The 15,667-nt window shown below is 47.5% G+C and overlaps 1 protein-coding gene across 5 annotated transcripts in view; it reads right to left on the bottom strand.

The window, feature by feature from the left end:
• Positions 1–15,667, bottom strand: part of madd (MAP-kinase activating death domain) — a 248,446-nt gene that overhangs the window by 77,950 nt on the left and 154,829 nt on the right. For all 5 annotated transcript variants that reach the window (XM_059975345.1, XM_059975346.1, XM_059975347.1 and 2 more), the window contains exons 16-18: positions 7,823–7,925; positions 7,385–7,571; positions 5,602–5,752 (exon numbers count right to left, since the gene is read on the bottom strand). In XM_059975345.1, the coding sequence (XP_059831328.1) occupies positions 5,602–5,752; positions 7,385–7,571; positions 7,823–7,925 (441 nt within the window). The remainder of the gene's footprint in view (positions 1–5,601; positions 5,753–7,384; positions 7,572–7,822; positions 7,926–15,667) is intronic.

Here is a 15,667-nt window from a genome sequence, read left to right as displayed (position 1 = left end):
TGTGTAGGGTCTCAGCAGTGTCTGTACCCAGCGCTGAGTGTAGGGTCTCAGCAGTGTCTGTACCCAGCTCTGAGTGTAGGGTCTCAGCTGTGTCTGTACCCAGCGCTGATTGTAGGGTCTCAGCAGTGTCTGTACCCAGCGCTGATTGTAGGGTCTCAGCAGTGTCTGTACCCAGCTCTGATTGTCGGAACTCAGCAGAGTCTGTACCCAGCGCTGATTGTAGGGTCTCAGCAGTGTCTGTACCCAGCGCTGAGTGTAGGGTCTCAGCAGTGTCTGTACCCAGCGCTGAGTGTAGGGTCTCAGCAGTGTCTGTACCCAGCGCTGAGTGTCGTGTCTCAGCAGTGTCTGTATCCAGTACTGAGTGTAGGGTCAGCACTGTCTGTACCCAGTACTGAGTGTAGGGTCAGCAGTGTCTGTACCCAGTACTGAGTGTAGGGTCAGCAGTGTCTGTACCCAGTACTGAGTGTAGGGTCAGCAGTGTCTGTACCCAGTACTGAGCGCAGGGTCAGCAGTGTCTGTAAACAGTGCTGAGCGCAGGGTCAGCAGTGTCTGTAAACAGTGCTGAGTGTAGGGAAAGCAGTGTCTGTACCCAGCGCTGCGTGTAGGGTCAGCAGTGTCTGTACCCAGTGCTGAGTGTAGGGTCAGCAGTGTCTGTATCCAGTGCTGAGTGTAGGGTCAGCAGTGTCTGTACCCAGCACTGAGTGTAGGGTCTCAGCAGTGTCTGTATCCAGTACTGAGTGTAGTGTCAGCACTGTCTGTACCCAGTACTGAGTGTAGGGTCAGCAGTGTCTGTACCCAGTACTGAGTGTAGGGTCAGCAGTGTCTGTACCCAGTACTGAGTGTAGGGTCAGCAGTGTCTGTACCCAGCACTGGTGAGTGTAGGGTCAGCAGTGTCTGTACCCAGCGCTGAGTGTAGGGTCTCAGCAGTGTCTGTATCCAGTACTGAGTGTAGTGTCAGCACTGTCTGTACCCAGTACTGAGTGTAGGGTCAGCAGTGTCTGTACCCAGTACTGAGTGTAGGGTCAGCAGTGTCTGTACCCAGTACTGAGTGTAGGGTCAGCAGTGTCTGTAAACAGTGCTGAGCGCAGGGTCAGCAGTGTCTGTATCCAGTACTGAGTGTAGGGTCAGCAGTGTCTGTAAACAGTGCTGCGTGTAGAGTCAGCAGTGTCCTGTACCCAGCGCTGCGTGTAGGGTCAGCAGTGTCTGTAAACAGTGCTGAGCGCAGGGTCAGCAGTGTCTGTATCCAGTACTGAGTGTAGGGTCAGCAGTGTCTGTAAACAGTGCTGCGTGTAGAGTCAGCAGTGTCCTGTACCCAGCGCTGCGTGTAGGGTCAGCAGTGTCTGTACTCAGCGCTGAGTATAGGGTCAGCAGTGTCTGTACCCAGTGCTGAGTGTAGGGTCTCAGCTGTGTCTGGACCCATGGCTGAATGTTGCATCAGCAGTGTCTGAACCCAGTGCTGCGTGTAGGGTCAACAGTGTCTGTACCCAGTACTGCGTGTAGGGTCTCAGCAGTGTCTGTACCCAGCGCTGAGTGTAGGATCTCAGCAGTGTCTGTACCCAGCGCTGAGTGTAGGATCTCAGCAGTGTCTGTACCCAGTGCTGTGTGTAGGGTCTCAGCAGTGTCTGTACCCAGCTCTGAGTGTCGGAACTCAGCAGAGTCTGTACCCAGTGCTGTGTGTAGGGTCTCAGCAGTGTCTGTACCCAGCTCTGAGTGTCGGAACTCAGCAGAGTCTGTACCCAGTGCTGTGTGTAGGGTCTCAGCAGTGTCTGTACCCAGCGCTGAGTGTAGGGTCTCAGCAGTGTCTGTACCCAGCTCTGAGTGTAGGGTCTCAGCTGTGTCTGTACCCAGCGCTGATTGTAGGGTCTCAGCAGTGTCTGTACCCAGCGCTGATTGTAGGGTCTCAGCAGTGTCTGTACCCAGCTCTGATTGTCGGAACTCAGCAGAGTCTGTACCCAGCGCTGATTGTAGGGTCTCAGCAGTGTCTGTACCCAGCGCTGAGTGTAGGGTCTCAGCAGTGTCTGTACCCAGCGCTGAGTGTAGGGTCTCAGCAGTGTCTGTACCCAGCGCTGAGTGTCGTGTCTCAGCAGTGTCTGTATCCAGTACTGAGTGTAGGGTCAGCACTGTCTGTACCCAGTACTGAGTGTAGGGTCAGCAGTGTCTGTACCCAGTACTGAGTGTAGGGTCAGCAGTGTCTGTACCCAGTACTGAGTGTAGGGTCAGCAGTGTCTGTACCCAGCTCTGGTGAGCGCAGGGTCAGCAGTGTCTGTAAACAGTGCTGAGCGCAGGGTCAGCAGTGTTTGTACCCAGTGTTGAACGCAGGGTCAGCAGTGTCTGTAAACAGTGCTGAGCGCAGGGTCAGCAGTGTCTGTAAACAGTGCTGAGTGTAGGGAAAGCAGTGTCTGTACCCAGCGCTGCGTGTAGGGTCAGCAGTGTCTGTAAACAGTGCTGAGTGTAGGGTCAGCAGTGTCTGTAACCTGTGCTGAGCGCAGGGTCAGCAGTGTTTGTACCCAGTGCTGAACGCAGGGTCAGCAGTGTCTGTACCCAGTGCTGAACGCAGGGTCAGCAGTGTCTGTAAACAGTGCTGAGTGTAGGGAAAGCAGTGTCTGTACCCAGTGCTGAGTGTAGGGTCAGCAGTGTCTGTACCCAGCGCTGGTGAGTGTAGGGTCAGCAGTGTCTGTACCCAGTGCTGAACGCAGGGTCAGCAGTGTCTGTAAACAGTGCTGAGTGTAGGGAAAGCAGTGTCTGTACCCAGTGCTGAGTGTAGGGTCTCAGCAGTGTCTGTACCCAGCGCTGAGTGTAGGGTCTCAGCAGTGTCTGTACCCAGCGCTGAGTGTCGTGTCTCAGCAGTGTCTGTATCCAGTACTGAGTGTAGGGTCAGCACTGTCTGTACCCAGCTCTGGTGAGCGCAGGGTCAGCAGTGTCTGTAAACAGTGCTGAGCGCAGGGTCAGCAGTGTCTGTAACCTGTGCTGAGCGCAGGGTCAGCAGTGTTTGTACCCAGTGTTGAACGCAGGGTCAGCAGTGTCTGTAAACAGTGCTGCGTGTAGGGTCAGCAGTGTCTGTACCCAGTGCTGAGTGTAGGGTCAGCAGTGTCTGTATCCAGTGCTGAGTGTAGGGTCAGCAGTGTCTGTACCCAGCACTGGTGAGTGTAGGGTCAGCAGTGTCTGTACCCAGCGCTGAGTGTAGGGTCTCAGCAGTGTCTGTATCCAGTGCTGAGTGTAGGGTCAGCAGTGTCTGTACCCAGCACTGGTGAGTGTAGGGTCAGCAGTGTCTGTACCCAGCACTGGTGAGTGTAGGGTCAGCAGTGTCTGTACCCAGTACTGAGTGTAGGGTCTCAGCAGTGTCTGTACCCAGCGCTGAGTGTAGGGTCAGCAGTGTCTGTACCCAGTACTGAGTGTAGGGTCAGCAGTGTCTGTATCCAGTACTGAGTGTAGGGTCAGCAGTGTCTGTACCCAGTACTGAGTGTAGGGTCAGCAGTGTCTGTACCCAGTACTGAGTGTAGGGTCAGCAGTGTCTGTACCCAGTACTGAGTGTAGTGTCAGCACTGTCTGTACCCAGTACTGAGTGTAGGGTCAGCAGTGTCTGTAAACAGTGCTGAGCGCAGGGTCAGCAGTGTCTGTAACCTGTGCTGAGCGCAGGGTCAGCAGTGTTTGTACCCAGTGCTGAGCGCAGGGTCAGCAGTGTTTGTACCCAGCGCTGCTGAGTGTAGGGTCAGCAGTGTCTGTACCCAGTGCTGAGTGTAGGGTCAGCAGTGTCTGTAAACAGTGCTGAGTGTAGGGAAAGCAGTGTCTGTACCCAGTGCTGAGTGTAGGGTCAGCAGTGTCTGTAAACAGTGCTGAGTGTAGGGTCAGCAGAGTCTGTATCCAGTACTGAGTGTAGGGTCAGCAGTGTCTGTACCCAGTGCTGAGTGTAGGGTCAGCAGTGTCTGTATCCAGTGCTGAGTGTAGGGTCAGCAGAGTCTGTACCCAGTGCTGAGTGTAGGGTCAGCAGTGTCTGTATCCAGTGCTGAACGCAGGGTCAGCAGTGTCTGTACCCAGTGCTGAGCGCAGGGTCAGCAGAGTCTGTATCCAGTACTGCATGTAGGGTCTGCAGTGTCAGTACCCAGCGCTGGTGAGTGTAGGGTCAGCAGTGTCTGTAAACAGTACTGATTGTAGGGTCAGCAGTGTCTAAACCCAGTACGACCAAGTGTAGGGTCAGCAATGTCTGTACCCAGCACTGAGTGTAGGGTCAGCAATGTCTGTACCCAGCGCTGGTGAGTGTAGGGTCAGCAGTGTCTGTATCCAGTACTGCGTGTCGTGTCTCAGCAGTATCTGTATCCAGTACTGCATGCAGGGTCTCAGCAGTGTCTGTATCCAGTACTGAGGGTAGGGTCAGCAATGTCTGTACCCAGCACTGAGTGTAGGGTCAGCAATGTCTGTACCCAGCGCTGGTGAGTGTAGGGTCAGCAGTGTCTGTATCCAGTACTGCGTGTCGTGTCTCAGCAGTATCTGTATCCAGTACTGCATGCAGGGTCTCAGCAGTGTCTGTATCCAGTACTGAGGGTAGGGTCAGCAGTGTCTGTACCCAGCGCTGGTGAGTGTAGGGTCAGCAGTGTCTGTACCCAGCGCTGGTGAGTGTAGGGTCAGCAGTGTCTGTACCCAGTGCTGAGCGCAGGGTCAGCAGTGTCTGTACCCAGTGCTGAGTGTAGGGTCAGCAGTGTCTGTACCCAGTGCTGAGCGCAGGGTCAGCAGTGTCTGTACCCAGTGCTGAGCGCAGGGTCAGCAGTGTATGTAAACAGTGATGCGTGTAGGGTCAGCAAAGTCTGTATCCAGTACTGCATGCAGGGTCTCAGCAGTGTCTGTATCCAGTACTGAGGGTAGGGTCAGCAGTGTCTGTACCCAGCGCTGGTGAGTGTAGGGTCAGCAGTGTCTGTACCCAGCGCTGGTGAGTGTAGGGTCAGCAGTGTCTGTACCCAGTGCTGAGCGCAGGGTCAGCAGTGTCTGTACCCAGTGCTGAGCGCAGGGTCAGCAGTGTATGTAAACAGTGATGCGTGTAGGGTCAGCAAAGTCTGTAGCCAGTACTGCATGTAGTGTCTCAGCGGTGTCTGAACCCAGTGCTGAGTGTAGCGTCAGCAGTGTCTGTACCCAGTTTTGCCGAGTGTAGGGTCAGCAGTGTTTGTACCCAGTTTTGCCGAGTGTAGGGTCAGCAGTGTGTGTACCCAGTACGGAGTGTAGGGTCTCAGCAGTGTCTGTACCCAGTGCTGCCGATTGTAGGGTTAGCAGTGTCTGTAACCAGCAATGTGTGTCCAGCCTGTGGTGTATGGATCTGCTGCAGTGCTGGGGAGTAGTGGTCAGGAATCTCATGCTTCTGTCTTTCAAAGCCTTAGTGTGTGATAAGTTGTCCCTTTGTTAGGACAGGGATGTCAGCTGTCATTGTTGCTGTTCACTGTGGCAGTGGTTTATTGACCTGGAGTTGCTTCCTTTGGAGTTGTGTAAAATTTCCTTCGGATATTCTTTTTGGTTGCCTCCCTTTTCATTTGGCCCTTTCCTTTTCTGATGAAAACTCACCATTGTTGCTGAGTGGTTGTAGTGATGTCCCCCTGGCCACTGAGTGTGTCTTCTTACCTTTGACATAATAGTGAGTGTGGGCAATCTCAAGCAGGGTGAAGACACTGGCCATCCCTCCCAAGCCAGCATTGCTATACGAGTGTTCCAAACTGGCCACACAACACTTCAGTAGGTCCAACATCCCACGGTACACCTTCTTATTGATCTCCTGCAATTACAGGAAAACCCATTAATCAATACAGCTCACAGATTGCACCAGTGTCACCCAGTGACAGTGAGGGAAACGGACAGCTCTCACAGAGATATCTTCAATAGAATGTCCTGCCGCAGGATCTCGGCCGAAAACGTCGACTATGCTCTTTTCCATTTTTGCTACCTGGCCTATTGAGTTCCTCCAACATTTTGTGTGCAATTTTTCTCACTGATACTTGGCAAGAAAAAAGCAGTATGACAATTCAGAACTGGGGATCACCGTGGTTTCAAGCATTCAGGATTGGAGATGCCAGAAATGGCCAGGAGTGAAATGAAACAACATCACTACTTCAACAAATCAGGAACTACAAAGAATTTGAAGGCATCACAGTCATCTTAAATGTTAAATAAAAGTGAAGATTTGGAGGATGCATTCATCAAAAGCTTTCTATGGTAGTAGCCCATTAGAACATTAAAGATTTTTGACAAGAACAGGTCATTCAGCCCAACAAATCTTGCAAAGTTCCTAATCACATCATGTCTTGAAAAAACTATCTGCAGTTGGTGTCTGCACTGATTTTTTTCATTTACAGTCAATCAAAAGATCAAAGCGGCATAAACTGGAAAAATTCTTCTATCCAATACTATTAGGAACTAATACACAATTTTATGCTATTGTAGAGATATTGCTAGTGTTCTACTTTGTTCTTTATTTCATTTAAAAACAAATTGTGAAAGGGTTTCTTGTCTTTATGCCTTTTAAACTATTTCCATGAATCTTTGGCTAATTGGAGCAGCCGCTTAATTCAGCCAATGCCAATGTGTTCCAGTTAACTAGAATCTGCTCTATATATTTCTGTTTATGCAATTTATAGTATCTTTTTACATATTACTCTATATTTCTGCCACAGAACAATTTTCATGGCAAGCATCAGTCATGATAAACCTGATTCTAATTCCCACAGTCTGATATTGATCCATTTCGTATGCTATGACCAAGTTCCATACTACATAATGGATGCTTTATTGAATGAAGTTGGGAACTTACCATGAAGATAACATCTACAATACACAAAGTGACAAGGACAGTGCAACTACTTTGAACAAGCAATTTGTTCATAACAAGATATCTGTGATACTGCACTTCCTATCTGACCAGAAACCACATGGAAGAGTGACTGTGCAGGGGTTACATGAGTGGAATAGTAATCCAAAGTTCAAATCTCACCACAGAACCTATGCAACCTCAGTTAATCTGCAGGTTTTTGGAGCAACTATTAATCTTGGTTACAATAACTACTACTATGCACATCATAAAAACCCCATTTGATTCACTGATGTCCTTCAGCAGGCATCCTGTCATCCTTACACTGTGTGCCCTTTACCAACTCCAAACCCACCCAATGAGGTTGACTCTACTATATCCCCTGAACAACCCTGTGAACCGCATAGCTGCATTTTTCATTACTGGGAATTAAACTGGACTGGGAGAGGGATTTGAAAAAGCCAAGAAATGGGACAGGGTGGGTGGGGGGGGGGGGGGAATGGGTTTAATGGGTTTAGAACAGATACCAGCTCAAGTTCATCAAGAAATGGCACAAAATCCAGAGCACGGCATATCATACGAAACCATGAAACAACGTCTTACCACATCCTTTAGGATATCCAGTCGGGCATCCTCCTCAGACTGGATCGTCCTGTTGAGTTTGCTGAGGGCAAACACACGAAGCTGCTCATTTTCCAGGAGTCGCCGAACCTTTTTCATGTTTAACCAACCAACACCCTGACCATCCAGTACATTCTGCACCAGCTCCTTCAGGAACTGTTGGTTTTCACTGCAACACCAATAGGTCACGGGTCAGCACCTGCAACCAAAACTCGAAACAGCTTGCACAACATCCTTTGTCAAAGTTGCTCTGGACATCCCCCACCCCCTGCTGCCCACCCATCACCCTCTCTTACTGAGTCAGGCTTGTCGCTCTCCCTCTCCCATCATGTCCTGCCTGTCATTCACCCTCTCTCCTCCTTGGCTGTTCCCCCTCTCCTACCCTGGGTTACCAGTGTTGCGCCTTCTCCCTCTCTGTACCTGCTGTTGTTCGCTCTGCCCTGTGGTGATGGGGACTCCCTCTTCACAGTCGGACTGTGTTTTATGACAGACGATTTCTGATCAACCAGCGCTCGCCTGGTACCTGAATAAGTGAAGCAACAGTGTCAGAGAATGGTCACTGTCATCACAAGGGATGCAAACACATACAAATTTTGAAAAGTATATGAAAATGGTGTGGAGCTACAAGTCAGACTGGGATATGAGTGCTGCAATCATACACAGACTTGGCTGAAGTCGGGATGGAATGCTCATTTAGAATGAGGTACATGTGATGATAGAAAGGGGAGGGGAGCCCGGGGAGGTGGGGAAGATGGGAGAGGGCCCAGGTGGAGGAAAAAGGGAAGGCAGACCTGGCAGGGAGGGGGAGCAGTGAGAGGGGCCCAGGGGGATGGGAGGATACTTGGGGGTAAAGAGGGGAGAGAAAAGAGGGGCCTGGGGGGGTGTGGGGTGGAAAAGTGGAGGTGAGTGGAAACACAGAAGAGGTATCCAGGAAGGCTATGACAAGTAACAGTATATATGAGAAGTGAGTGGGGAGGACTGCTGTGCAGGGAGTTAGGAGTTGGGATGGGCGGGGCAGGACAGTTGTTGTTAGGTATGGGCAGGATCAGCTGGTTAGTGTCCAGGGTGAGATGCTGGTATTGACTGCGGAGGACAGGGAAGTGAGTACCTCTGAATGTGGGGACTGAGTATGGGCAGTGAGGACAGATGGTGCCTGGGAATGGCCATACTGTCTGTAGGAAGGCTGTAGTAGTATGCTAGGAGCATTGGAGCACTAGGGCAGGAAATGAGAGAGCAAGAGAGATTCCAGCAAGGTGGGAGAGGCTTTGGGGCTTGGCTGTCATTTTGAATCTATGGGAAGGAGGGAGTGAGGGAGCTATGGATCCTGGATAGGGGAACTCCCTGTATTTATCCCAAAGTGATAGAGATTTATAGCAGAGTGCATAAGTAGGACAAGTGCAGGTTGCAAGTTCCATGAAGTGCATCCTCTTTCAGATGCGCTGGGAGGCTTTCTGCTTCTGCCATCCTTAAAGTGCTGCAACTCTCTTCCAGCATTCTCCCCCTACCCCACCGAGAAATCCCTTAGCTCCTTTTGCATCACCCCAAGCAGACAAGAAGAAATAGCAAATCAGCGAAGGAATTCTCTTGCCCGGCCTTATCACTAAGTTATGACAGGAGACAGACAGACTAACTGGGTGAAGGCAGAGTGTCATTTTTCATGAGGTGGACAAGGATATGTTGATCTCATACACAATTGCTTGGGAAAGGAAAACCTCCAATTCTATTTGTCAAGTGCTTGTTAAAGTCCAGGAGCAGTGGCTCGAAGTTGGCAGGACAGATATGTTGGAGGGAAAGCAGGGGTGCAGTGCAAGGGAAAGGCAAAGGCCATAGCAGACCCCTGTGAAAGCAGAATCTGAAGGGCAGAGGCATGAGGGATCAGAATACAGACCAGGGAGAGGGATGAGCAGGTGACCCAGGAATAATGGGCAGCTGGCCGAGGTACTGCAGAACTAAGGACAAGGCAAAAGAAGGTGGGAGCAAAGCTTCTGCCCTCATCACATGCAAAAACAAGGCATCATGATGAACTGCACATGAGAAGCACACTGTCACTGACAGCACTATGAGTGGGCTGAGATGGAGGACATTTATTGCCCAATGGATGGGGAGGGCAGGTCGAGCTACAAACAGCCCAATGAGGGAAGCAGAGCATTCTGGGAAAGAGTATGACAGCCCATGCAAAAGACCCACCTTCACTACCTACTCCAGCTTCGGTTATAATCTCCATTATAGTATTTAGCCCAAATACTGGACACAAAATTACAGTTAGTGCTCATTCAGCAAAACAAGAGTAAAAGAAGTCAATCCAACACATGAGCATGTCAGTCCAACAGTATTCCAGGGGTCAGCACAGAGGGCAGTACTGGCTTCCTGAGACAGACTGCTCCTGACTCCAACAACTGTGCTGAGATCACACAAAGTGTTACAGCTCCAGGTCCCTCATCTAGTCATGCAGTCAAGTAGTAGAGAACTGCTGACTAAGCTGACAATTGTTGGGAAAAGCGATGCTTTCGAATGATACTTTAATCGAAAGATATTTCAGTCTAAGGTTTATACATCATCACTGTCAACTTGCAATTCAAGGCAAGGATAAGGGGATCAAACTTGCTGTTCTTCCTCTCCCCCCACCCCCGCTCCCCCATCTTCGCAACCTGTTACTGGCCTACTAAACAGCCCATTGGAATACTGATTAGGCAGAACTCAATAAATGCAAAGCACAACTAAACAAAGAGCAGAGACACAACCAGTCACCAAGACAACAAAATAATGACTTCCCTCAACAGACTTATCTATCAGAAACACAGATGTGGAAAGTTCAGATAGAAAAGCAGATGACAGTAGGGTGCAGGCAGAGCAGCAGCAAAGCACTAGAGAAACAAACTGACAAAGCATAAGCAGACGCAGTGCAGGCAACATGCAGTGAACAGGAGGGGAATTACATTTGGCAACAACACAGAGGGGAGTAGATTCAGTGTTCAGCTCACAGCAAGTGTATGCCTTCCCAAGGATGGACAAGGAGTGACAACTGCACTTTGATGGGAGAATGCAGAGGGGTGGGAGGGAGGAGGCATGGCACCCGAGGAAAAAATGTATAGTCAGCAAGGATAGAGCATGACTGTCTTGGAGACAGCTGTGTTGGAGTGACGCAGTGCCTCAGTAATGGCAATGGGGCATGCATGATATGCTATGGGATGTGTAGGTACTGTCCTGTTGAAGGGGCAGTAGTGATGGAGGAGCCATGACTGAAGGAGTACTGGGAACACAGTGGTTAATTCATAATGGATTGTAGTTTAAATTCAAGTCAGTCACTAACTAGAAACCACAGCTAAGGGTAACAAGGACCATTAAACTAGACTGTCACAGAAAACAAGCAGATCCACTCGTGCTTCAGGAAAGTAATTGCCTCTGCGCAAACTGCTCTCCAAAATAGCTTGACAGTTCAGGTGGAGATTGGGGATACACTATAAACTTATCCGATGAATTTAGAGCATGGGTTATTACCCGGAACTACAATGTTGTGGCTATTACAGAGAACTGGTTGTCACAAGGACAGGAATAGCTTTATTAGCTTTACATCAAAAGGGTTAAACATACAGTGAACTGTGTCATTTGAGTCAACAGACAACACAGTTTGAGGATTATGCTGGGGTCTCCATGCTTCTGGCACCAAATCAGCATGCCCACAGTTCATTAACCTAATTGTATGTCCATGGAACATAAAAGAAACCAGAGCACCATACGTTCTCCCCATGACCATGTGGTCACAGGGAGATGTACAAACTTCTTACAGACAGTGGCAGGAATCAAACCTTGACTGGTGATCACTAGCGGGATAAGGCATTGCACTGACTGCTATGGAAAAATTAAGGAATACTTCACGAATTTGCGTGCCACCCTTGCACAGGCTGCTGTATGTTCTGGGGTGTGGATGTTTCAAAAGGGACAGGGAGGAAGGTAAAAAAAGGTGGGAGAGTGGCATTGCCAATCAGCAATAAAATTACAGTTGCAGAAAGGGAGGGTGTTATGGAGGGATTGTCTACTAGGTCATTGTAGGTGGAAGTCAAAAGTGAGCAAACACTTTATGGGGAGTGTTCTATAGATAGTCCCCCCCCCCCCCACCCCCACCCACAATAGCAACAGAGGCACTGGTCAAGCTACAAGGCTGTGTGACCCTGTCAACCAACTGTCATGATCGCAGAGAATAAATTGCTACTGGAGCCTCCACATTAAACGTGGCTCACACAGGTTCTTTTCGGTTCAAAAGCCCACTGGTGATGGAAAATTGGCAAGAGATACAGCTCTGATACCAATACTGAAGGTATACTGGACAGCAAGGAAGACTATCAGAGCTTGCAACAGGATCTGGACCAGCTCGAAAAATGGCTGAAAAAGGGCAGATGAAATTTAATACAGACAAGTGTGAGGTGTTGCACTTCGGTAAAACCAACCAAGGTAGTTGTTACACAGTGAACGGTAGGGCACTGAGGAGTGTGGAAGAAGAGGGATCGTGGAATACAGATTCATCATTCCTTGAAAGTGGTGTCACAGCTATATAGGGTCGTAAAGAAAGCTTTTGGACTTCATAAATTACTGTACTGAGTACAGTAGTTAGGATGTTATATTGAAATTGTATAAGACATTAGTCAAGCCTGATTTGGAGTACTGCCTGCAGCTTTGGTTGCCTACCTACGGGGAATAAAATTGAAAGAGTGCGGACAAAATTTACAAGAATGCTTCTGGGACTTGAGGACCTGAGTTATAGGGAAAGTTTGAACAGATTATTCTCTAGAACATAGAAGATTGAGAAGAGATTTGATAAACAACATTATGAGGGGTATAGATAGGGTAAATGCAAGCAGGCTTTTGCTGCTGAGGTTGGGTGAGATGACAACTCGAGGCCAGTAGTTAAGGGTGAAAGATGAAATGTTTAAGGAGAACTTCTTCATTTAAAGGATGGTGAGAGTGTGGAACAATCTGTCAGCATAAGTGGTGGATGTGGGTTCAATTTCAGCATTTAAGAGAAATTTGGATAGGTACATCGATGGGAGTTGTATGGGGTGCTATGACCCAGGTGCAGGTCAATGGGCCTAGGCACATTAATGGCTCGGCACAGACTAGATGAGCAAAGGGCCCACTTCTGTGCTGTAGTGTTGATGGCTTGAAGTCCTCAGGGAAAAACAGGATAGACCCCAATTATTATGGATTGCTGCCCCGATGGCAATGATCTTTGCATCCTTATTGCCCACAGTACTATGAAATGCTTGCAGATGGCAAATGTTATTTGTTTTTTTAAAGAAAGGGAGTAGGGATAACCCTAGGAATTATATACCAGTGAGTCTCAAAGGTCCCAGTACACTACTGGTCAGACTTCTAATCAAAAAAGCATTCCTCCCATGGGACCCTCTGTTTTCATCACTAAACTAATTTTGGATTTAATTTTCAAGCTTACCGAGGATCTCATGTGTACTAACCTCCTGGACTAGCAGACCATGTGCAATGTTGTCCTAGGCCTTAGTAAAATCTATAAAGAACATCTATTGTATTCATTATTCTTCTGAAGTATCTCTTTAAAAATCCAAATTACTGAAATAAGATTTCTTATCCACAAAACCAAGCTATCTCATATCCCGGCCTTTCCAAGTGTAAATAAATCTTGTCCCTCAATTTCCCTACTGTAGATGTAAAAGCTCACAGGCCTGTAGTTAACTGCCTTACCTCTGCTACCCTTATTGAGTACAACAGTAGCTATGTTCCCACCTATGACTATTAAAGACACAAAAAAGTTTCCACCATAGCTCCAGCAACTTCAATACTGCCTCATGAAGCCCTGAAGATTATCCACCATTATGTACTCCAAGACATCAAACACCTCCTCTTCCTCAAGTCTGATTTTCCAGAATATCAGCATGTCCACTATCAGCTCACTGCATTCTATGTCTTCCTCCTTGGTGATTACTTTCAGCTGCAATTCTAAGCGACCCACAACTACAATCCCAGTTTACATTAGGATAATTAAACCCCTATTATAATTATCCTGCAATTCTTTGCACTTTTTGTCAGTTGCCTGCATATTGGCTAATCGACGTCTTTCCTACTCATTGATGATGTAACATATACTCACCATAAAATGTCTTCTTGACTTTTAATTCCAGCCCATCTGTGTGATCTCTCTCCAGGACTGTAATGCCCTTAGAGCCAGAGTGATAGAGCACAGAAAGAGGCCCTTCAGCCCATCATGGAACTATCTGTACTATTTCCATTTCTTAACACTTGGTCTGTAGTCTTCATCCTGATACTTATTAGACCATAAGACATGGGAGCAGAATTGGAACATTTGACCCATTGAGTCTCCTCCATCATTTTACCATGGCTAACCCATTTTCCCTCTCAGTCCTATCTCCTGCCTTCTCCCTGTAACCATTCATGCTCTAGCTAATCAAGAATCTATCAACCTCTACCTTAAATATATCCAATGACTTGGCCTCCACAGCTGCCTGTGGCAATGAATTCCCCAGATTCACTGTCTGACTAAAGAAATACCCCCTTATTTTCATTCTAAAAAGATGTCCCTCTATTCTGAGGCTGTCTCGTCTGGTCTTAAACTCCACCACCATGGGCAACATCCTCTCTGCATCCACTCTATCAAGGCCCTTCAATATTTGATAGGTTTCAATGAGGAAACCCCTCCCTTCTGTATTCCAGTGAGTAGAGGCCCCAGAGCTATCAGACGTTCCTCATATGCCAAGCCTTTCATCCTGGAATCATTTTCACAAACTTCCTTTGAACCCTCTCCATTCAGCACATACTTTCTTTGATAGGAGGCCAAAACTGTTCACGATACTTCAAGTGAGGCCTCACTAGTGCCTTATAAGGCATGAATATTACATCTTTGCTTATATATTTCAGTCCTCGAAAGTAATGCTAACATTACATTTGCCTTCCTCATCACCTACTCAACCTGCATGAGAACTCCCAAGAGAGTTCATTTGCACCTCAAATTTTCAAATTTTCTGTTCATTTAGAAAATAGACTACACTTTTATTTCTTCTATCAAGTGCATGACCATAAATTTCCCGACACTGTATTTCATCTGCAATTTCCTTGCCCATTCTCCCAATCTATGCAAGTTGTTCTGTTGCCTGTCTACTTCCTCAAAATTTGCTGCAAATTTGACAACAAAGCTGTCATTCCTTCATCCAAATCAATGACATATAATGTAAAAAGAATCGGTCCCAACACAGACACCTGAGGAATAACACTAAATACCAGCAGCCAGCCAGAAAAGACTCCCTTTAGTCTCAGTCTTTGCCCCCTGCCAATCAGCCGCTGCTTTTTCCATGCCTGAACCTTTCCTGTAATACCATGGGCTCTTAACATGTGAAGCAGCCTCATGTGGCACCTTATCAAAGGCCTTCTGAAAATCAAAGTACACAACGTCCACCAATTCTACTTTGTCTTTCCTGCTTGTTATTTCTTCAAAGAATTCCAACAGATTTGTCAGGCAAGATTTTCCCTTAAGGAACCCATGCTAACTAGGGTCTATTTTAATATGTGCCTCTAAGTACCCCAAAACCCCATCCTTAACAATCAACTCCAACATCTTCCTAACTACTGAGATCAGACTAACCGGCCTGTAATTTCCTTTCTTCTGGCTCTCTCCCTTCTTGAAAAGTAGAGTAACATTTGCAAATTTCCAGTCTCTGGAACCATGCCAGAATCCATTGATTCTTAATGATATTTACTCTCATCTCTCTTTTACACCTATATATCTGAAGAAAATTTTGGTATCCTATTTAATATTATTGGGTAGCTAACTTTCATATTTTACCATTTCCTTATTTATGACTTTTTTAACTTGCCTTCTGTTGGTTTTTAAAAGCTTCCCAATCCTCTAGCTTCCCACTTATTATTGCTCTATTATATGCCCTCTCTTTGGCTTTTCTTGTTAGCTTTGAATTCTCTTGTCACCTGTGGTTGTGTCATCCTGCCTTCAGAATATATTTTACTCTTTAGGATGTATATATTCTGTGTCTTCTGAATTGCCCCCAGAAATTCCATCCCTTGCTGCTCTGTTGTCATCATTGTTGGTGTTCCTTTCCAAACAATTTTGGCCAGTTCCCCTCTCATGCCTCAGTAATTATCTTTTCTCCACTGTAATACTGATACATCTGACTTTAGCTTCTTCTTCTGCTCCTCAAATTACAGGGCAAGGGCCCCTTTACCTTAAACTCTCAAACCAATTCTGGTTCATTGTACAACACCCAATTC

Source organism: Hypanus sabinus, chromosome 7 (genome assembly GCF_030144855.1).
Source record: "Hypanus sabinus isolate sHypSab1 chromosome 7, sHypSab1.hap1, whole genome shotgun sequence".
NCBI classification, from domain to species: Eukaryota; Metazoa; Chordata; class Chondrichthyes; order Myliobatiformes; family Dasyatidae; genus Hypanus; species Hypanus sabinus.
Note: the sequence above shows the minus strand (reverse complement) of the source record. Positions and strands in the feature narration are given on the sequence as shown.